Source organism: Pleurodeles waltl, chromosome 7 (assembly GCF_031143425.1).
Source record: "Pleurodeles waltl isolate 20211129_DDA chromosome 7, aPleWal1.hap1.20221129, whole genome shotgun sequence".
Lineage (NCBI taxonomy): Eukaryota > Metazoa > Chordata > Amphibia > Caudata > Salamandridae > Pleurodeles > Pleurodeles waltl.
In genome coordinates, this window is record NC_090446.1 from 49,196,014 (window position 1) to 49,218,746 (window position 22,733).

General features: G+C 44.7%; 1 protein-coding gene across 1 annotated transcript in view; it reads left to right on the plus strand.

Annotated features, from left to right (window-relative positions):
- LOC138247170 (killer cell lectin-like receptor subfamily B member 1B allele C) overlaps positions 1-22,733 on the plus strand; it is a 37,377-nt gene that overhangs the window by 6,154 nt on the left and 8,490 nt on the right. The window contains exons 2-4 of the mRNA XM_069201911.1: positions 5,833-5,931; positions 11,308-11,412; positions 14,440-14,597. Coding sequence (XP_069058012.1) covers positions 5,833-5,931; positions 11,308-11,412; positions 14,440-14,597 — 362 coding nt within the window. The remainder of the gene's footprint in view (positions 1-5,832; positions 5,932-11,307; positions 11,413-14,439; positions 14,598-22,733) is intronic.

Below are 22,733 nucleotides of genomic sequence, written 5' to 3' on the forward strand. Positions count from 1 at the left end.
GGCTACTGTGGATAATTCAGAGTTAAACCATTGCTGTGCACGGCAAATCTGAACGTTTTTCTTAGATTCCTTTTATTTAGCCCGTCATTGGCTACATCATGCATAGCTGTGTCCTGTTCATAAGACAACGTTTTTCTAATAGTGACCTGCTGTGGGGTGATTCATAATCATTTTCGGATTAGCATTTCAATAATACATTTAATAATAGCTACTGCAATCCAGCTCTTATGTTGACGAGACCACCACATATAATTGTTTGAATTATCCAACTTTTTGGACAGCTGAGAACTGAAGAAGGTGAGGTACAGTGAGTCACTTACATGTCCTACCTTGATTGAGACAACAATACAATGCTTAACAAAACAAATGACAGGAATGTAAGTTATAGGGGTGCTTGGATTGCCCCACTAATATTGATGAAGTGGGTTGTCCTATCAGGGTGTTTTCTACTGTGGTCAAGTGGCGCTTTGTTGCTTCAACATAAATCATTGCCTTTTCTCCTCCCTCATTAGATTTCCCTTCTGTTGCATTAGATAATCAATTACCCGTCTCATGCCTTTGACATTTGCATGTAGGTTTGAGCTCGAGGACTTTGGAGTTAAAGTAGCCGGTTAATATAAAGTAGGATTCCACATGTGTATGCTCACTTGTATTCTAAACAGATAAAAACGTTATATCTTTATTTAATATAGTTCATAGTTCATTGTGCTTTGAGACTGATAAAGATTGCTGAAATGAAGCTCAGAGAAAATAAATTAAGACTCATCTGAAATGCATTTCAGTGAACCATCAATAGCACTGCCTCTTAAATGGTAATGTATGGTGATGTAAGTAATGGTGCACTCAGGTATATGCAAGGGGTGATTTGTCATAACTTGTACATTGCAGAACGTATGCGTCTACACCTAAGTTGGCAAAAATGAAATTGAAATAAATGTTTGTCGATCTGAGTCACTCTCCAAGTCAAGACGTATAAAGGGAGTGTGACTCGGTAGGCTGCCTGCTTGCTTTCAATGTATAAAGAGATGTAATGGTTCTTAATTGGATTATATTGAGTATTTATGACATTAGATTGTTCATACAAATGCATCTTTTTTCTTGCATTTTGATAACTTTAGATCAAAATTAAAATATATCCTACATTTATTGTTTGGTCTACTGCAGCCCTTAACAGGTTATGGCTTCCCGCTGATAATTTTCCTAGGTCACAATTATTGGATTCAATTGTATTTACTTGCTGCAATGACTTTGTCACCAATTTTACTTCAAGCAAACAATCCATCTGAACTCTGCACTGGGTGCCCAGGAGGACTAAAGTGTCAATATTTGTTGCCGGGGCAGCATAACATCGCTGCAATTGAATTGCATCTAAGTCCAGCAATTGTATCAATCTAAAGGACCGTTTGTTATGCCTACCTGCTAGGAACTGATTGTGCAGAATAACGTCTCCGGCTCACTTTCACACTGATTTACACAATGAGATGGACACTTTTTTGGTGATCCTAATTTTGCAAACCCAGTGGTTGGTTTGTAAATTGATCAAGATACAAAATAAAACATTTGTTGTTTTCCTTTTGTAATTTACATGAATTAATTATGCATGGTTAACAGCTGGTGGGACCCACATGCTTTCAATTCTTTCACATATTTTTTGTTGTTTACTTTTATTTTATGAAAGAGAAGAGAAAAATCGAAAATCCAAGCTGCAGTCTTAAATATGTATTTGTGATCATCCAGCCATTCTGTATTCTTCTTCAGAAAGTTGTTGTTAATTTATTGTGTTTTCCTTCTCTACTGCCAAAGTATTAATGTAAGTATTTCTTGCTTGCATTTGCTTTAGCAAATCTGTCATGGTACCACCTCTGTGTGTGTGTTGAATAAATGAATGAAATTAATTAGGCACAATTTGGACTCTGGATAAATTATGAAATTCCAAAGTGACCGACATTTGAACAAGGCAGTGCTGTGAATTGTAGGCAATGTGAATGACATAACATACAGCACTTAGAGGTACAACGGCACGCATGACAAGTAACATGTGTCACACAGCTGCAACACAAGGACCTCAACCTCATGGACTTTTATTAATGAGAATGATCACAAAACAATATTCCTTTCAAGTCCATCCAGTCAAGACTGTGTCCACATAACTGGCATGCAACGACTCCACTGGCCAGTATAATAAGGTCCTTACACTCTGTGTGACAGGTAAGTCTTGGCAGTGGGCGACTCATGGTTGCAATTGTCTCTTTATTTGGACAAATGATTGTCAAATGACTTTATCTCAAGTTTGAATGTCTTCAGTGGAATAGTGGGATAATAGAATCATCAAATGAGAGGATCCGTATGTGATGAAACTTCATACAGATTCTAGACTTGAGTAATGATGTGCAAGTCCTGAATTAAAACAATAATTATGGGTTGTCAAGTTGTTGACATGATCTTCATAAAATGATGTAACTTGTTCTTGGGGTATTTTACTGGTTTAATCAATACTGTAGAGCTAATCTATGAGAGGTCTGAGCTGCTGCACTGTCCCTTTTTGTGATGCTACAGTGGCTCAAACCTTTCAACCATATCCATGACGCCATGCAAAGCCACTTTGCGTGGCTTTCAATGACCCCCATACATATAGAGTAAGGAAAGCATTGCAAGACTCTGCATTGCTTTACTCTGCGCCAGGGAGGCGTTCCACGGGCGCTGTGCTGGGTTTTCGTACACAACACCCATGGATTCTGACATTACTCCAGATTGACATAATCACGTGAACCTAAGGAAGCACTAAAACCTGACACCTCCTGAGGTGAGGCGTAACAAGGAGAAATACTTGTATCTCTCCTCGTCTTTTCCTCTTTCCATGTCTGCTACATTCTGCACCACACATGGAAGGAGGATAAAGCCTCTCAGGATTGTCTTTATAGAGGAAGGTGCCCCTTCCAGCTCTGAAACAGTCCTGCATGCAATGCGGGCACCCTTACACTAAGGTGCAGGGGTGCCTTCGGTGGCGCTATGCTACTTAAAGGACACCAACGTGGAGGGAGAGGACAGGAATGCACTGTATTGCATAAATAGGGTGCATTCCTGCCCTTTCAGTTTGGCACAGGGCATCGCAGCAAGATGACTTGCTCTGCTGCCCTGCGCCAAAACCCTGTAATTAGGGGCCTGAGACATCTGCTTTGCTAATGTTGTGGTGCAGAATAGTGACCTATTTGATATTACCTAGTTGCCTGGAAAGCTAGGGCTGCCCTCCTCCAGCATTGATGCCCATATTGCTTTTAATTCTATAAACTCCTGCAAATAAATGTGAACAATATAAAGTCGATGCAGAGTCTACATGGTGTGGTCAAGAAAATGCCCTGAAAATTAGTTTTCCCCTTAATTATGTCTTAGTACATAAAGGAGATCTCACCACTGCTAAGCAGGAAGGAAGTGTGAAACTCTCTAGACATGCAGGCAGGAAAGACAAATTTGAGGTCAGTCAATTTCAGGGAAATCAGTGGGTCTGTTTTGCTACACGCGAGCAGAGAGGGCTGAGGGTTTGAAAGTTAGAGAACTATGGTCTTACTCAGTGAGAAAGCACAGACACTGGAAAGCGAGGATGAGTCCTAAGGTAGGGTGTCATTTTACAACTGGAAGAAGAGATTAATGCTGAGCCATAAATAAATAGAGGGGCCTATTATATCAAAGGTTTTATGTCGACCTTGAGCACGCATGGTAATGGAAGGGCTACTCAAAACCTAGATGAGATTTACAAAGGCACACAAGAGTGGCCCGCGGTGCTTGGTAAATCTGAAGTATAGCAAGGCATTACTCTGTCCCAGGGAGGCGTTCTACGAGTGGACGGGTGTTCCCACACATCCACCCATGGACCTTGGCGCATTCACACATTTACTATGAGTGGTAGGCCTGGGTAAGCATCACAATGCTGTTCCTTGCTAGGGGAGATGTAACGAGGAGACAAATCTATATTTCTCCTCTTTTTTTCCCTCTTTCTATGTCAGCTGCATTCTGCAACACACCTAGAAAGAGGAAAGAGGCTCAAAAGATCGTTTTTGTGCAGGAACGTGCTCCTTCCTGCACAAAAATGATCCTGCCTGCAACTCCGGCACCCTTGCACCATGAGCAAGGGTGCCTGCATTGGCGCTATGCACCCAAACACGCACCACCAAAGAGAATAGGAAGGCACCATATCTTGGTGATGTGGCATGTTTCTCCCTTTCACACAGTGCAGTGACTTGTCATGCTGTGTAGTGTTGCATTGTGTTACATGAACAGCTGATATATAAGGCCTACTGTGTCCAAGGCAGGTCATCATGTGTCTCACAAGATCCCTTTAATGACGGGGCAGGAGCATTAAATGCGGCACAGGTCTTGTGGGTGGAGTCAGTGATGAGGTGAAATGTATGAAATCTATCAAAAAGGGACATTTGGCAAGTGAATTCTATCAGCATTAGACATGAAAAAACCTACAGATGCCGGCCTTTAGCAAGGGATTTACCCATAACACAATTATAATCATACATATTAATTTCATAAAGAGTTTTGGGCTCCCACGTTTCTTACAAGCAACATTCGTTTTATATTTCCAAATAGACCAAATTCACGATCTAAAACCAAAATCTCACATCAACTTGTCAACCAAAAGCAGGCTTCTCTCAAGGACGTTTAAAGGCCGCAGAGAAGTGTCAGAGAGTCCCATGTATATATATATATATATGTGTGTGTGCAGGACACCAAGTTGTTCATGTAAATGATTTGAGGACTCACACACTTTCCGCTGCATGGAGCGCCTTAAGGCCCACACTGCTGTGTGAGTTGTGAACAAGGTAATCGTTTTCTCTCACCCTCAATGAGTCCTGAAAGGTAAAGGGGCTAAATGCCCAGTGCTTCCATAGTTTCTACAAATAATGATTTACCTAACAAGGCATCAGTGAGACCTGTACTTTGAGCATCACCTTAAGGAAGCGCACCTGCCGTGTTCTGTTTGTAACTTTCAAGTTTTTGAGCTGAAGAACTGAGTCAATTGCAGAGAGAACAAGGAGATTACTAGACATGTAATCCAGGGTGAATTATTGGGTAACTTTGTTATTCCCACAGGCACACACACAACCGGGGTGCCACCTAAAAACCCTGACACAAAAAGTCCAAGGTTTCGCTAGGAGCCTCAGCTGGAGCTTCACGTTGGCAGGAGCCGCGAGGAGACCAGTTTTGATGCGGGGAGCAGGTCAGTGGGGGAGATTCGCGTTTGCAGGAGCCATGAGATTAACTGTCAGTGTGAGGGGCAGGTCAGTGATGGACCTTTGCATTGGAAAGAGCCGTGAGGAGATCATTGCCAGTCCAAGAGTAGGCCAGTGCTGGAGCTTCATGTTGGCAGGAGACGCAAGAAAAGAGGAGATCTTTCTTGGCACAAGGTGCAGGTCGGTGTTGGAGCTTCCGATTGGTGGGAGACATGGGCAGTCACCTTCTAGTGCTAAAAGCAGGTTGATGTTGCTGTAATAGGGTGCAATGTCCCCATTTGCACCCAGTGCACAAGCTTAAAAGTCCACCATGGCTCAAATTAGGACAATGTGCCAATTTCATATTACAAGCCTTGATAGTGCCATCAGCAGAGAGTGGCACTTCTGCGTAAGTTGCTGATTATTTAATCTAGTTTCCGACAGTTGTGGGCTATAAAAGTGACAATGGTGGCCTGTTGTAACTGTGCAAATACTTGTAAGTGGGAGCAGCTATACCTCAGTGTAGACTCCAAAGCAACCAATGAAACAGCATGCAGTGAACTTTTACTCATCATTGAATATTGTACTTTTTTTTCTCCCATGTTTAACTTTGCAGGTAACACAAAGACATCTCATTGGCTCAGACGTCTGCTGTTCATAAGTGGAGCACTGAATGTCCTCCTGCTACTGTCTGGCATTCTACTAGGAGTTTTGGGTATGTGGGTATGTGCTGTTCACACAAAGTGTGGGGGTAAAAAACAGCGGAGGGAGGTCAGGCTAAAAATGTAAGTGCTGTACAGGTGAATACAAGGGCCCATATTTATCAACGTTTTTTGCTGCCCTTGTTACGTGTGATTCAAAAACTGACTCTGCACAGCTTGATAAATCTAGAGTAACACAAGGCAGTGCGTCCACCCATGGGTTCAGTTGCAGTCCCAGAGTTACCATGAGTGGTGGTTCTGAGGATGCATCAAAATGCTTCGCCTCCCCAGGTGAAGCATAAGGAGGAGAAAGATCTGTATTTCTCCTCATCTTTTTTTTATTTTTTTAAATGTGTTGCATTCTGCAGGAGGCATAGAAAGAGGAAAATGCCTCTCATGATAGTTTTTGTGCAGGAATGACTCACTTTCTGCACCAAAAACTGTCTACAAGGCACGCACCTTGCAACATGACGCAGGGGTTCCTGCTTTGGGGCTACGCAGCCAATAGAGCATCAAAGCTAGCAAAGGACATGAATGTGTCATTTCATGTTAAATGCGGCGCGTTCCTGCCCTTTCACCCAGCGCAGCAAGGTACCTCGCTGCCCTGCACTGTGTGAAGAACGATAAATCTGCCTCACGATATCATGAGTTACCTGTAGCAGCTAGCAGGCAAATTCATCCCATTAAATGATCTTGTCCCTAGTGGCCCAGTGGTTCCACCCCGAAGTCCCCGATACTGATAGTACCTGTAGCTTCAGGGGGTGGGGTTACAGGGTCAATAAAAGTGGGGCCATGATGTCCCCTCAAAAATGAGGAATTACCAGTGAAATTGGCAAATCCTGGTTCGATTAGCCGAGCTCTTCGTCATGTTCTCAAAGAATTTCAAGTAGAGGTATCTACTGCTTCCGAGAATCCTAGGGTCAAATGGTAAACAATAGAATGCACGGGGTGTCACCATTGTAAAAGAAAAGATTGCAATCAGCACTTTAGAATTATGAGGAAATGCACAGGGCAATAATTAATTGAGTTCAATATACCTCAGTAAGAGGTGGCAGGTTGGAGGCTAAAAGAATTACTGTAGGACTGGAGTAGATGTCAGAGGGAGTGTGACGCTGGCTCAGGGCCCAGTAGCATCACAGATTCCATACTTCACCATCATAAAGTGACTTTCTCTTGTACTAGAGGAAGAATGTGAAGATCACAGGCCCATGGAATAATCACTCACCTCCCTGTTATCACAGCCAATACTGAGGTCACAAATGTGCTTTTACTTTTTTCTGATACACAACCCTGGCTTCAAGCAGCAGCTTCACAGGTGCACCTGATCTACAGGTTATACAACAAGTGGTGGCTTGCAATTTTGTCCCTACCGGTAGTGCAGGCTGGCCACTTCTGATTGCACAGTAAACTTCGTGACATATTAAATGGCTAAAATTATAAGAAATACCCAGGTAAAATAAACATTTAATTTTAGGAAGTCAGCAAAAACCCTGTATTTATGAGCAAGGCAGTTTGTTAAAAACATTGTACTTGAAATAGTTTTACATAGATATGCCTGAAGCTCTTGGGTCCATAAATAGCTTAGAAAACCATCAAATAAAAATAAATTATGAAATGAAACTAACATGCGTTGTCTAAAATGTAAGAAATATCCATTAAACATCGTTTGTTTGTTTTTTTAGAAAGAAACAACACTAATTTTTTATGTATACAAAAGTTTGTGAACGTGAGCCATTACTCACCATGTGTTCTGGTTACAACATCAACATCAAAAAAGCATTTGCAATGCAATAGTGTGGGAGGCTGGCCCTCTGTAGTGTGCAAAGCTAGGCACACTGTGCAGGGGGTCCAGGCACCCATACGTTGGTTTCCAGAGGTTAAAAACTAGATCACCTAATGCTCTAATTTCTAAGGTAGCTTGGTCAACCAGTTAGGCTAATCTTGGAGACGTGCAAACCATTTGTTGTACTTACAGTATCAATCATGCACCTCACACACTCAACTGAATAACTCAAGACCAATTTATAAAATCTCATAAAGAGGCACTCAAATATTTATCATTGTTTTGATTTACCCACAACAGAATGTAACCTGAAGCCTCACACATTTGACAGTAGAAATCCCTGACATTCCAACTGAAATCATAGAAATTTCAAACATAAGCGACCTGAAAACGTGGCAGCTATATGTCTCTACACCGTCTTCTTCCCTCATCCTCCACTCTAGCATCAACCCATGAGGCATTGTACCATCCACATACTGGTAGGCCTTCATTATGACTGACCAGTTAAATGCTAAGTTACGTTATGTTGATTTGAATAGCACACTAATCCCCCAAGAGGGTATCCTGGCACTGGGTAGGTGTGTGGTCCCCAAAATGCTTCTGTGAGGAGCCAGATCGTAAGCTTCTTGAGGACATGTTGTTTCATGTCTTGGGTGCAATGTAGGAGAAATAGGGACCTCCAGTCCAGGGTTGGTAAAAGTGTATGTGGCTGTTCAGGAATTCAGGTGCTGTGTTATCATTGACTTTTTATGTGTGTGTGAGACGTCTGAGTTAGCTGAGCTTGTTAATGGAGAGCCACTGAAGCTTCCTGAAGTGCGGTGTGATGTGAGTGTAGCCTGGGAGTTCGAGTATCATCCTTGCAGCAGTGTTCTGGATGGTCAGGTGTCTGTGTAGGAGTTGTTTGGACATTCTGACATAGAGAGAGTAGCTGCAGTACAGAATGCTGGTGATTTGTGCTTGCGTGATGGTCTGTCTGATGTTTTGAGGCAACCATTTGTAAAACTTTTGCAGCTTGTGTGGGATGTGGTAGAAGGAGATGCACACTGTGTTGGCTTGACCTGTCATGATGAGCTTGTCATCTAGAAGGATCCCTAGATTTCTTGCATGGTCTGTGGATGTAGGTGTTGGTCCTAGCACTAATAGCCACCAAGTGGAGTCCCAATGGGAGGTCTTGTTGCTGACAGCCAATACTTCTGTCTTGTCAGAGTTGAGCTTCAGGCGGTTGGTTTGCATTCACTCTGCTACCATGCTCATGCAGATGGTCAAGTTAATTCTGGTGGTGGTTGTCTTGCCCATCAGGGATAGGATGAGTTTGGTGTCATCGGCATAGGAGATGACGGTGATGTCTTGTAATTGAATTATGTTGGAGAGCATAGTTATGTATATTTTTAAAAGGGTGGAGCTGAGGGACGGTCCCTGTGGGACTCTGCATATCAGTTTCATTGTCTATGATGTGAAGGATGGCAACCTGGCCCTTTGGCTTCTTCCTGTGAGGAAAGTACAGATCAGTTTGAGAGCAGATCCTTGTGTGCCAATCCCATTGAATCGTCTGATGAGGGTTTTGAGGGAGACAGTGTCAAAGGGCATTGAGGGGTCAAAGAGGGTGAGAGTCGCTGTTTCTCCTTTGTTCAGGGTGATTTGATTGATGTCAGTTGTTGTGGTGAGTGGTGTTTCAGTCCAGTAGTCCTTTCCAAATCTGGATTGAGTTTTGTCTAGAAGATGCTGAAGTTTGAGGTGGGTTGTGAGTTGTTTGTTGAGGACATCCTCTAAAATTTTGACTAGATAGGGGAGAAGGGAGATGGGTCCGAAGCTCCTCAATTGATTTTGGTCAGCTCTGGGCTACTTGAGGAGAGCTCCGTAAGTTTCCATTCATTTGGGAAAGTGGCGGACATGATGGAGGTGTTGATGATGTGGGTCAGTGTGGTGCTGATTAGTGAAGTTCCCAGGTTGTAGATGTGGTGGGGGCATGCATCCATTGAGGCTCCTGAGTGGATGGTCAAATTATTGCTGCTGTGCCATTTCTGTTGAGGATTGTCCATTCAGTCAGATGTTTGCAATTTTGCTGTCAAAGAAGTTGAATAGATTATCACAGGGTTGTTGGGAGGCAGTGATGGTGTTAACAGTGGCTGAGGGAAAGGGGGAAATCCTTGACAAATCGGGAAAATCTCCTTGCATCTGTTGGAGCTTCCTTCAATGCGGTCTACTAGTACATATTTCTTGGTGTTTTGTATTTGCTGGTGATAGCATCTGAGTGAAACCTTGAAGGTTGTTTTGTCAGAAGTGACGTAGCTGGCTGTCAATTTCCTTACTAGCTGTTTACAGTGTCATTTGGTGGTTCTGAGATGTTTTGTGTACCAGCCGGCCTTCTTGTTTCATCTACTATGCTTTTTGGCTTTAATTGGTTTGATGGAGTTTGCGTAGTTCTTGATACAGTTGCTAAAGTTGTAGATGTCCTTGTCAAGGTTGTATGAAGTACAGGGTTCATCCGTGCTGAGGGAACTGAGCCAGTCTGCTTCTGTGATTCTGTCCCAGTTCTGGCTAGGAATGCTGAACGTGGTAGGGTTGTTAATATGAGGTGTGTTGATTTGGAAGTGGAAGAGGGAGTGGTCGGTCCATGTGAGTGGTGTGGTGGAGTTGCATAGGATCCTGTCGCTTGTGGTAAAGATGAGGTCCAGTGTATGTCCTGTGGTGTGTCTTGGTTCTGAGACAAGCTGGGTGAGTCAGATGCTTGTCAAGCTTTCGAGGAGTGCTGTGGAGCAGGGTTTGTTTCGGTCTGAGGGGAATGTGGCCTCTGGAGTGGATTCTGAGTGGAGCAGCAAAGTCAGTGATGAGGATGGTAAAGGTGGCTCGCATTCCAGTTGGTTGGTAGGCAAGGGTTCCCTTCAGGGTGAAGGTTTTGGAGACTCGCAGCTTGAACTATAGGTGTTGCATGAATGGAGTTCTCTGCAGATGTTGTGCATTTGATGGCTTCCTCGTAGATGATAATGAGTCCTCGTCCTAGCTTGTGAAGGTGGTCCTGTAGAATGATCTTGTAGCCCACTGGAAGAGCTGTGGCAATGCCAGGAGCCAATGAGGGATTGAGTCAGGTCTCTGTGATGAACGAGGGTGCAGATGCTTCACTGCTCAGCAGGTTCCATATTTCAGTTGTGTATTCTGATGAGGCTACCAAAGACAGCCCCTAACTCAACACATTTATGACAGCCACAGGAATATCTCAGATCTGTTTACTTCACCTAAATATTTCAGCTGAATGTTTGTGAAGAAACAAAGGAATTGCAAATGGAGTCAAACCAAGGATTGAATGTTACCCTTGTATTCCTCATTTTTTTCAGAGATCCTGGTGGTCCAGCTCATAATGGGCTGAATTATTCCCACCAAAGGAGGTTCTGGTTCCTGTATTGTCAGTAACTGTGGGAGGGTAAATACAGATCCCTTTCCTGGGCTGCTCATAGTGAGGGTCTTAGTCGGCAGCTGGTCTCTGTCTTGCCTTCTAGGTTCTCTGTGCCTCATCACGTCCATTGTAAACTTGTTGACTCATTTTGTGTTCTTTTGACTAACAACAGTATTCTTCACTCATTCTTCTCATTTCAATCCATTTCTCTTCCAGTCCTCAAGTACTCTCAAAAGGTAGCAGCATTGTCTCCAGCTTCAGACAAACAGTGTGAGAACAGGACGCTATTCAATCAGGAAACAGCAGACTGGACAGGAGCAGGTAGGTACATCACTGCATGTTACTTCATCCTTGGACAACAATGCTAGTCTGCAATAATTTGTAAATTATTCCTCATAATGTGTTGTCTTCATTGTGGAGAAACTATTTCTTGACCAGATCCTGACATGAGGTTTACTGAAAGCCATGCATCAGACCCTCATTCCTTTTCAGTATTCTCAAGAGGCAGAAATTATGCCTTATCCTTGGAGTGTATTTCACCTGGGTTGGGAATGTTGCTTTGCTCACTTTTATTTAGAAATGTTTCTAATATTGACATAAAAAGCTCAGACAATTAGTGATTCACTGAATAAGCTGTAGCATTAATATTTTGTTTGTGTTAGAGGTAGGGTTATTTTTGAATACTTCAAAGACTCAAAGAATCAAAGAAAACTTGTCGCGCCCTTGAGAAGGCCTGGCGCAAGGACCACACCGCTGACAACATGACCGCCCTCAAGAATGCTACACGCGAACACCACCACCTGATCCGCACTGCCAAAAGGAACTTTTTCACCGACAGACTGGACAAAAACAGTCACAACAGCAGAGAACTCTTCAGCATCGTCAAAGAGTTCTCCAACCCCAGCGCCAGCGCCAACGCCGTCACGCCCTCACAGGATTTGTGCGAATCCCTCGCCACTTTCTTCCATCGCAAGATCAGCGACCTCCACGACAGCTTCGGACACCAGACCCAACCATACACCACCGAACCCGCATCCCCGGCCATCACCCTCAACAACTGGACCCACATCAACACGGAAGAAACCAAATCCATCATGAACTCTATCCACTCCGGCGCCCCTTCGGACCCCTGCCCGCACTTCATCTTTAACAAAGCCGACGACATCATCGCCCCGCACCTCCAGACCGTCATCAACTCTTCTTTTTCTTCTGCTACCTTCCCCGAATGCTGGAAACACGCTGAAGTCAACGCCCTACTAAAGAAACCTACGGCTGACCCGAGCAACCTGAAAAACTTCCGCCCCATCTCTCTTCTACCTTTCCCAGCCAAGGTAATAGAAAAGACCGTCAACAAACAGCTGACCACCTTCCTGGAAGACAACAACCTGCTCGACCCTTCACAAACCGGATTCCGAACCAACCACCGCACAGAAACCGCCCTCATCTCAGTCACAGACGACATCAGAACCCTGATGGACAACGGTGAAACAGTCGCCCTCATTCTCCTCGACCTTTCGGCTGCCTTTGACACCGTCTGTCACCGCACCCTAATCACCCGCCTACGCTCCACCGGGATCCAAGGCCAGGCCCTGGACTGGATCGCCTCCTTCCTCGCAAACCGCTCCCAAAGAGTTTACCTCCCTCCGTTTCGCTCAGAACCCACCAAGATCATCTGCGGCGTACCTCAAGGCTCATCGCTCAGCCCGACACTCTTCAATGTCTACATGAGCCCCCTCGCCGACATCGTGCGCAAGCACGACATCATCATCACCTCCTACGCCGACGACACCCAGCTTGTACTCTCCCTCACCAAGGACCCCGCCAGCGCCAAGACCAACCTACAAGAGGGTATGAAGGACGTCGCAGATTGGATGAGGCTCAGCCGCCTAAAGCTGAACTCTGAAAAAACGGAAGTCCTCATCCTCGGCAACACCCCGTCCGCCTGGGACGACTTCTGGTGGCCAACGGCCCTCGCCACCGCACCGACCCCCACAGACCACGCCAGCAACCTCGGCTTCATCTTGGACCCTCTTCTCACCATGACCAAGCAAGTCAACGCCGTGTCCTCCGCCTGCTTCCTCACTCTCCGCATGCTCCGCAAGATCTTCCGCTGGATCCCCGCCGACACCAGAAAAACCGTGACCCACGCCCTTGTCACGAGTCGCCTGGACTACGGCAACACCCTCTACGCCGGGACCACCGCCAAACTCCAAAACCGCCTGCAACGCATCCAAAACGCCTCGGCCCGCCTCATCCTCGACGTACCCCGCAACAGCCACATCTCCGCACACCTGAGACACCTGCATTGGCTCCCAGTCAGCAAAAGGATCACCTTCGTCTTCTCACCCACGCACACAAAGCCCTCCACAACAAGGGACCGGAATACCTCAACAGACGCCTCAGCTTCTACGTCCCCACCCGCCTCCTCCGCTCCGCTGGCCTCGCACTTGCTGCCGTCCCTCGCATCCGCCGCTCCACGGCGGGTGGGAGATCTTTCTCCTTCCTGGCGGCCAAGACCTGGAACTCCCTCCCCACCAGCCTCAGGACCACCCAGGACCACTCCGCTTTCCGGAGACTCCTAAAGACTTGGCTGTTCGAGCAGCGATAACCCCCCCTTTCCCCCCTAGCGCCTTGAGACCCGCACGGGTGAGTAGTGCGCTTTATAAATGTTAATGATTTGATTTGATTTGAATGAAACGCGAACATAACCAAAGATTCATAATTTCAGAAGTTGTAAGCATTGCTTGTGTTTGTCTCTGGTGGCGACTAGGCATGGGAGGTTGTATGCATTTACTGGAATGTGATTAAAAATACACTCGAAATATGTACAATTTACTTCTGCTATCATGTAGACCATTTCAAGTTAACATGCTCAGAAATCATGTATTTTCTGCAAACACAGTGCTATGTATTATCCCCCCAAGATGACCCTACTAGGTGATTGAGCTGATTTAGATTGTGTGAGATTTAAACACAAGGATCAAGAGTTTCCAGAGGAGTTAATGGTTCAATTTAGAAATTTCGAATTGGTTACAGAAGTGGATGACATAGATGGGAAATAACAGGACAGAGCTGGATAAGCGTTTGTCTTTGTAAACAAAGGGCTGGTTAGATTGATTCTGTTTTTTTTTAATTCTTGCTAGGGTTCAGCTTGCCAGCAGTTGGGGTAAGTGAAGAGGTTAACCAATAATGTATTATTTTCTGCCATAAAATTAATCTGACAATAGGTCCCACAGTGGTGATTCCAATTTTTGTATTGCTCATATAAGTATTGTTCCAGAAAATAAAATATGTATGCCTTAATGATTTAAATCACAGTTTCTTGGTTTCCCTTCCCCTCTTTGACAGGTCCTGGATGTGAGCGGTGCCCTAAGGACTGGCTTCTCCATGGAAAAATCTGTTATTACTTCTCAAAGGACAAGGAGGTTAAAACCTGGAGCTGGAGCCATGAAGACTGCTCTTCAAGGAGCTCTCGCATGCTAGTGATAAAGGACCAGGCAGAGCTGGTAAGTCATCAGTGAAACAGGACAAAGTACAGCTGGAACGTCATCAGTCTAACAGGACAAGGAAGAGCTAGTAAGTCATTAGTGATACATGACAAAGCTGAGCTGGTAAGTCATTAGTGATACAGGACAAGGTACAGCTGGTAAGTCATTAGTGATAAAGGACCAGGCAGAGCTGGTAAGTCAGTAGTAATAATATAGGACAAAGTACAGCTGGTAAGTCATTAGTGATATAGGACAAGGTACAGCTGGTAAGTCATTAGTGTTACAGGACAGGAAAGAGCTGGTAAATTATTAGTGATAAAGGACAAGTTACAGGTGGTAACTCATTAGTGATATAGGACCAGGCACAGGTGGTAAATGATTAGTGTTACAGGACAAGGTACAGCTGGTAAATTAGTGATAGATGACAAGATACAACTGGTGTGTCATTAGTGATACAGGACCAGGCACAGGTGGTAAGTTATTAGTGATACAGGACAATGTACAGCTGGTGAGTCATTAGTGATTCAGGACAAGGTACAGCTGGAACGTCATCAGTCTAACAGGACAAGGAAGAGCTAGTAAGTCATTAGTGATACATTACAAAGCAGAGCTGGTAAGTCATTAGTGATACGGGACAAGGTACAGCTGGTAAGTCATTAGTGATAAAGGATCAGGCTGAGATGGTAAGTCATTAGTGATACAGGACAAAGGACCAGGCAGAGCTGGTGAGTTGTTAGTGATACAGGCCAAGCCATAGCTGGTAACTCATTAGTGATACAGGACAAGGAACAGCTGGTAAGTCATTTGTGATTCGGGAACAGGGCACAGCTTGTAAGCTATTAGTGATACAGAACAAGGCACAGCTGGTCAGTCATTAGTGATACGTGACAAGGTACAGCTGGTAAGTCATTAGTGATAAAGGACAAGGCAGAGATGGTAAGCCATTAGTGATAGATGACAAGGTACAGGCTATGAGGGGTTAATGGTACTAGACAAGGAGGAGCTGTTAAGGTATTATTGATACAGGACAAATCAGAGCTGGTGAGGTGTTAGTGTTACAGTATAAGGCACAGGGTGTAAGGGCTAGTGATTTTAGACCAAACAGAGCTGGTAAGGTGTTAGTGATACTGAACAAGGCACAGGTGATAAAGAGTTACTGATACAGTGCCCAGTAGAGCTTGTGGGGTATTAGTGGTACAGGGCAAACCAGAGCTGGTAAGGTGTTAGCAATACAGTGCAAGGCACAGCTGGTAAGGGGCTAGTGATGTTATGCCAGACAGAGCTGGTAAGTTGGTAGGGAGCTAGTACAAGGCACAAGTGATAAAGAGTTAGTGATACAGTACAAAGTAGAGCTTGTGAAGTATTAGTGATGAAGGAAAAAACTGAGCTGGGAAGGTGTTAGTGATACAGTGCAAGGCACAGGGGATAAGCTGTTTGTAGTACAGTACAAAGTAGAGCTTGTAAAGCATTAATGATATATGTTGAAGCAGAGTTGGTATGGGGGCAGTTATACAGGACAAAGTTCAGTGTGACCAATATGCCTAGACATTGGTCCTTTGCTCACTGGGCCACAGGGTTGAAGCTATACTTCACTGATAGGGCCTCAGGGCAGGACTGGCCATGGAGCCACTTTGACAATTCCCCAGTGGCCTCCAGGATTTCAGAGAAGAACGAGCTTCCATGGCCAAATCGTCCCCACAGAGGTCATTCTGTTCACGGCCTCCTCTGGTAGGGGCTGGATTTAACATTTTTACAGGGCCGATGTTGATTTCTAGGCTGATCCTGTAGGGCCTAAATATGTCATAACAGTTCTGAGATAGTTTGTGTTTGCCTCTGGTGGGGACGAGGCATGGGAGGCAGTGCTGGGCTCTTCCTAGAGGAGCAGGCCCAGTGCTGATATGCACAGGCTGGTCTCTGTTTCAAGTGGCATAGTGGGTGGAAAACAATGGACTGGAATGCTACTTGCGAGATCACCAGTAACTGAGATTAAGTCAAACATTCCGTCCATCACTGTGGTGCTTCTTTTTTCGTCAGAGTTATAAGTTGGGTTTTGAAGAGCGAGAATTCTGTATGCATGTATTTTAGTACTCAAATTGTTTCTGTCAATGATGAGTCCACTATATTTAATGAGGTGTTGATGTCTTTGAGGTCATTTATAAGGATCTCTAGGGTATCGAGGCCATGGTTGGGTCTGGAGGTGTCTGATGAGATTTCTTATTGCTGCTTGTCAGTTCCTGCAAGAAAGAAAGCCATCAGGATGCCTTGGCCTTTGATATTTAATGGTCAGTATTTAACTGAATGTGATACAGGTCCATACAATATAGTGTCTGAGTATTGATCTATAGGAGCATGTAGGAAAAAAGTCCTGCTCAATCTCAGAGAGGAAAAATACTGGCATTATTATTATTAATGCATTTTAATGAGTAGCGCTCTTGTGATGTCAATAGATATCAGTTGCAATGGCAAGATTATGATTGTCCAGAGGAGGAGACATCTTGGGGCATTCAGTAGGTTGCTCCTGAATTACTTGCCCAAATATAAATGTCTACCAACTATGTGGCCTCAGTGCTGATTATTTGAGTCAGTGAGTGCCATCTATGGCACTTCCAGGCCATAAACTCCTGGTGCATGTTTTTTTTTCTCTGCTCATTATATACAGCAAGGTAATTTGATTTGACTTGTCAGCAGCAGTGATGTTTTGAGGGAGGTGGAACACATGTAAGCACCAGCACCTGTTCAACCGCTCCTGACCTGGCTGCCTCTCCTTTGAGGAGCAGCATAAAAGAAGTCAGTCAGCATCTCAGAGAGCCACAAGCACTAGGGGCCCGGCGTCTTATTCCAGAGCCGAGGCAGGTAGGCTGCAGAGGACAAGAACAGCACCATACCACCCACGCCACAGCGATAGCATAGGCAATGGAATTGTGGGTGCTAGGGGTGCTGCAGCACCCCAAAATAACCATGCAGATGTTCAGAAGGTAAGTGAGCAAGAAAGATGTCTTTAAATGTTGTATTTATCTTGTCACATCTGTGTGCCTTCAAAGATAAAAGTCAAATGTCAGCCTATATCTTCTGACAAATTGTTGCTTATTCTTTGAACAACAAAATTGGTGTTTAATTTTCTTTCTCTGACTGCAATGATAGAGGATTTTTTTAAAGTGATCAAGGTGATAGTCTTGCTAGGTACAGGGAGTGTGAAAGGAAAGACTGGCAGATCTCATTTTTAATAACACACAGCTACATTTAAATACCTGTACATGAACTGTAGACATATTTCAAATTACACTTTTCTGTTGATGTACAAATGATAAATATTTGCTGAAAACCAATTTCCACACATTGTCTTTGGGCACTGTATAGTTCTGTCAGTAAAATGACCGGTCTATGCAAATTTAGTGGCCATTTCAACAGAAAACATGCTTTCTGTAAATGAGATTGCCCCACCTCACCAGAGCTCCAAAATGCACCACCAGCTACATACCACACGCTTAACACTCTCCTGCTGAATGGGTATGTCACATTTGCTACACTTGCTTTTTGTGTGACATTTATGGTATCACCCACACTGAAAATCACTCCAGCAGCACTGAGCGATAGCACAGGATAACTTGCTTCTAGGTATCCTTGTTGTAGCATTAGGCATGTGTGAGAAAACATGGCTGATTGCAGAGGCTCCCTAACTTTTTTCCCCCATTTTTCACTTTTGGTGGTGTTTTCCTGACTGATGGTGCCCTGGGTACTGCCAACCAGTCCTAGGGCTTGTGCTCTGTATAAAATAAGTATGCAAATTAGGCTAATTATAATTGGCTATGTCAACCGACCTATAAGTCCCTAGTATATGGTAGGACATGTAGATTTAGAGACCCCAGCATGGGTAGTGCACCCATAGGTGCACTGCTGAGGTGCCCAGGGTCATTTTAAGAGATCCCCGTTGCAAGCGGGTGCAGTGATTTCAATTCAATGGAAACAATAAGGAACTGATGATCCTTGCAAATACCTTCAACCCTGCTTTATATTTGGGCTGGCCAAGTTGTCTGGGGAACTCTCCTATGCCAAAAACAGCTATGAAGAGCCTGGAAATCAAATTCTAATCCTACGCAATAAAGCGCTCAGCTACTTGTTAGGGTATGCAGAGAACGTTTTGAAAACCCTCCGCTGGTTCCCTAAATGTCGAGAATGTTGGTAGTACAGGCACTCATTCTGTCCCGCCTGGACTATAGGAATTCATTATACCTGGGAGTGCACACAACCACAATAAGAAAACTTCAGATTGTGCAGAACTCTGAGGCTTGACTATTGTATAATATCCCCAGACATCAGAGACAAGCATAACGCTCTCTTCATTGGCTTTCGGTGAACGGAAGAATTACATTGAAATCATTCTGAATTGCCCACAGAGCTCTACTTGGCAAAGACTCCCCGATCCTAAGATCTCTGGTTTCTCCATACCTCCTGAGTAGATTGCTTTGCACCTCAAATGCTCATTTGGTCAAGATTCCCCTTATCAAAAGGAGGAATGATGGGATGGTGGTCGTACCTTCACTTACAATGTGGCTAAATAGTGGAATAGCCTTCCAACGCATTAAGATCAGTGAAAAAGGAATTCGATCTCCGGAAAGCTCTGAAAACATGGCTCTTTGGAGACAGCTCCTTTAGGACCCTGATACTGATTCTGTGCCACACTTTAGCGCTGGGTGTCCCATGGATCGCCAAGCACTCTATAAGTGCTGTATAGAATAGAGTTAAATTAGACAAAAATGGTACACCCATTTCAGCACTCCTTTTGGAAAATGTTGTGGGCTAAGGGTAGACCAACAATCAGCGTCTACATGAGCCTAGATTGTGCAATAAAATCTTCTCCCAACCCAAATATTTCACTCCAAGCAGATATTGACTCTTGCAATACTTGTCAGCAAACAGAACTTTGGAGTAAAGCATTCACTGCAGAAATGCCTGTGTGCTCTGGATTCACATCAGCAGGGACATAGCTTGGTCAGTAAATTTGGGAGGTGTGAGCTTCAGATTTTCCAACAATCACGCTGGCATATGATGTTACAATACAATATGCAACAAGCGGGTGCACCAGAGGGGTCTGGGGGTAGTGGAAAGAGAGAGAGAGAAGTGTGCATTGGTAGAAGAACTAAGGTAGCAAAACATAATATTTTGTAAAATAAATAACATTTCTTAGGACTTTCAAAACATAGAGGGGCAGAAAGTGTGCCTGTGTTTTTGTCTGTGTGTATATAAAGATTCCTGTTGAAAACCGACAGACCCCTCACCATGCACAGCTGAAACCCCTGCACCCGGGTATTTACATTTATTGGTGGGGATGACACCCCAAACACCCCTCTGAAGCTACGCCCCTGCATATGATCTGTAAAATGAGGAGCAGGGAGCTGCGGAAAAGTAAGAGATGTCCTACTGCTTTGAGACTTAGGCGGTGAATTGGTAAGTAGACACTTTGGGAAGGGGCGATTGTGCGGAATAACCAGTTACACAACAATTTAAAAAAATCATCATCTGAATACAACTATCACAAGTTATTATCTGCTCTCACAGCCTGCCACACTTGGATGATCTGGTAAATTCTGGGTACTGCAGTCTTGTTTTGTTTCCACTTGAACTTCATAAATTATCGAAACACATCTGAAGACAAAGATTTGAAGTTGAAAAGCTCAGGACTGGAGACGTCATCCTTAATGACTCGGAGGGAGGTGGTCACCCTACACGGGTGGACTGAAACTGACGAGAACGGCCCCAGTTTCATTATCAAGGACCAGTCGAGTAATGAGTTGTAGTTCCCGGAATACAACGAGTGGTGTATATGAATATGGTTATTCTGCACAATCACCCCTTTCCAAATTGTCCACATAGCAGTTCACTCCCTACGTCTCAAAGCACTAGAGCAACTCTGATATGCATGGGGGGTATTCAATGATGAACAGGCCATTCATCCTTTCCCACAACGCCGCATTTCTCTATAAATTGAAACTAGTGCCGGCTGGGAGAATCCTCCATGGCGGCGGCGCTGGGATTCCGACCCCCTTCCCGCCAGCCTGTTTCTGGCGGTTTTCACCGCCAGAAACAGGATGGCGGGAACGGGTGTCGTGGGGCCCCTGGGCGCCCCTGCACTGCCCATGCCACTGGCAGTGCAGTGCAGGGGCCCCCTAACAGGGCCCAAGCAGGATTTTCACTGTTTGCTTTGAAAATCGCGACGGGTGAAACTGCACCCGTTGCACCCTTGCAACACCGCCGGCTCCATTCGGAGCCGCCTTCAATGTTGCAGGGCCTTTCCCGCTGGGCCGGCGGGTGCTCTTTTGGCGGTCGCCCGCCGGCCCAGCGGGAAAGTCGAAATGGCCCCCGCGGTCTTTCGACGGGGGTAGAATGACCCCCATAATCTCTTGTTGTGCAGAAAGATAGATATGGTGAATGACGTCAGTGTAACTTACCCACCCATGAGGCCAACAAGTGCACATGCTTCTTTCCAGATGCACCTCATTATCTTATCTGTACTGCTTGTAGTTGCTTACGCCAATGCTTAACTTTTAACCACAGTTTTTTGTGGATTTTAAAGTATAAATGCTACTGGTGTTTGAACCAGAACTTTGAACTTCAGTCAGGGCCTCTATGTTGAGACTGTTGTTCCCAGCTGAAAATCGATTAAACCTATATTATTGTGTCAAATTGATCCGTATTATTTTATTAACAGATTTCCCTCTAACAACTCCATGTTTTGTCCTCCACCAATAAAAGATTGGCAGTACCCAGTATGGTGGCATCATAGAGGAGTCACAGTCAGTGCCCTTGGTTCTTTCGTACTGATGAACTTAAGAGAAGTACGAGGTCCATGGAAGTGAAGCTCCTTGCTGACTCTGCAGTGGAGCAGTGCAGCCCTAAACATGGCATTGGGCCTCTTGCACCATCTGTAGTTATTGTCATGAATGTTTTCCTATTAAATATGATTGTTACACCATTGTGAATATTTCATTTAAATAGCTATATTGGACCCTGTAGGAGGCTGGCCTGGTTTATAGTGAGTACCTGATGCTACTTACACCTTGTGCCAGGTCCAGTTATCCCTTATTAGTAGATTAGTAGTGTTCTAGCAGCTTAGGCTGATAGAGGTAGCTATAGCAGAGCAGCTTAGGCTGAACTAGGAGACATGCAAAGCTCCTACTATACCACTTATATTATATAGCACTGTGAGAAGGTAGCCTCTTTCTAGCCTTGTTACCCCCACTTTTGGCCTGTTTGTGAGTGTATGTCAGGGTGTTTGTCACTGTTTTCACTGTCTCACTGGGATCCTGATGGCCAGGCCTCAGTGCTCATAGTGAAAACACCATGTTTTCAGTATGGTTGTTATGTGTCACTGGGATCCTGCTAGTCAGGACCCCAGTGCTCATAGGTTTGTGGCCTATATGTATGTGTCACTGGGACCCTGTCACACAGGGCCCCAGTGCTCATAGGTGTGCATGTATATGTTCCCTGTGTGGTGCCTAACTGTCTCACTGAGGCTCTGCTAACCAGAACCTCAGTGGTTATGCTCTCTCATTACTTTCAAATTGTCACTAACAGGCTAGTGACCATTTTTACCAATTTACATTGGCTTACTGGAACACCCTTATAATTCCCTAGTATATGGTACTGAGGTACCCAGGGTATTGGGGTTCCAGGAGATCCCTATGGGCTGCAGCATTTCTTTTGCCACCCATAGGGAGCTCTGACAATTCTTACACAGGCCTGCCACTGCAGCCTGAGTGAAATAACGTCCACGTTATTTCACAGCCATTTTACACTGCACTTAAGTAACTTATAAGTCACCTATATGTCTAACCTTTACCTGGTAAAGGTTAGGTGCAAAGTTACTTAGTGTGAGGGCACCCTGGCACTAGCCAAGGTGCCCCCACATTGTTCAGAGCCAATTCACTGAACTTTGTGAGTGCGGGGACACCATTACACGCGTGCACTACATATAGGTCACTACCTATATGTAGCTTCACCATGGTAACTCCGAATATGGCCATGTAACATGTCTATGATCATGGAATTGCCCCCTCTATGCCATCCTGGCATTGTTGGTACAATTCCATGATCCCAGTGGTCTGTAGCACAGACCCTGGTACTGCCAGACTGCCCTTCCTGGGGTTTCACTGCAGC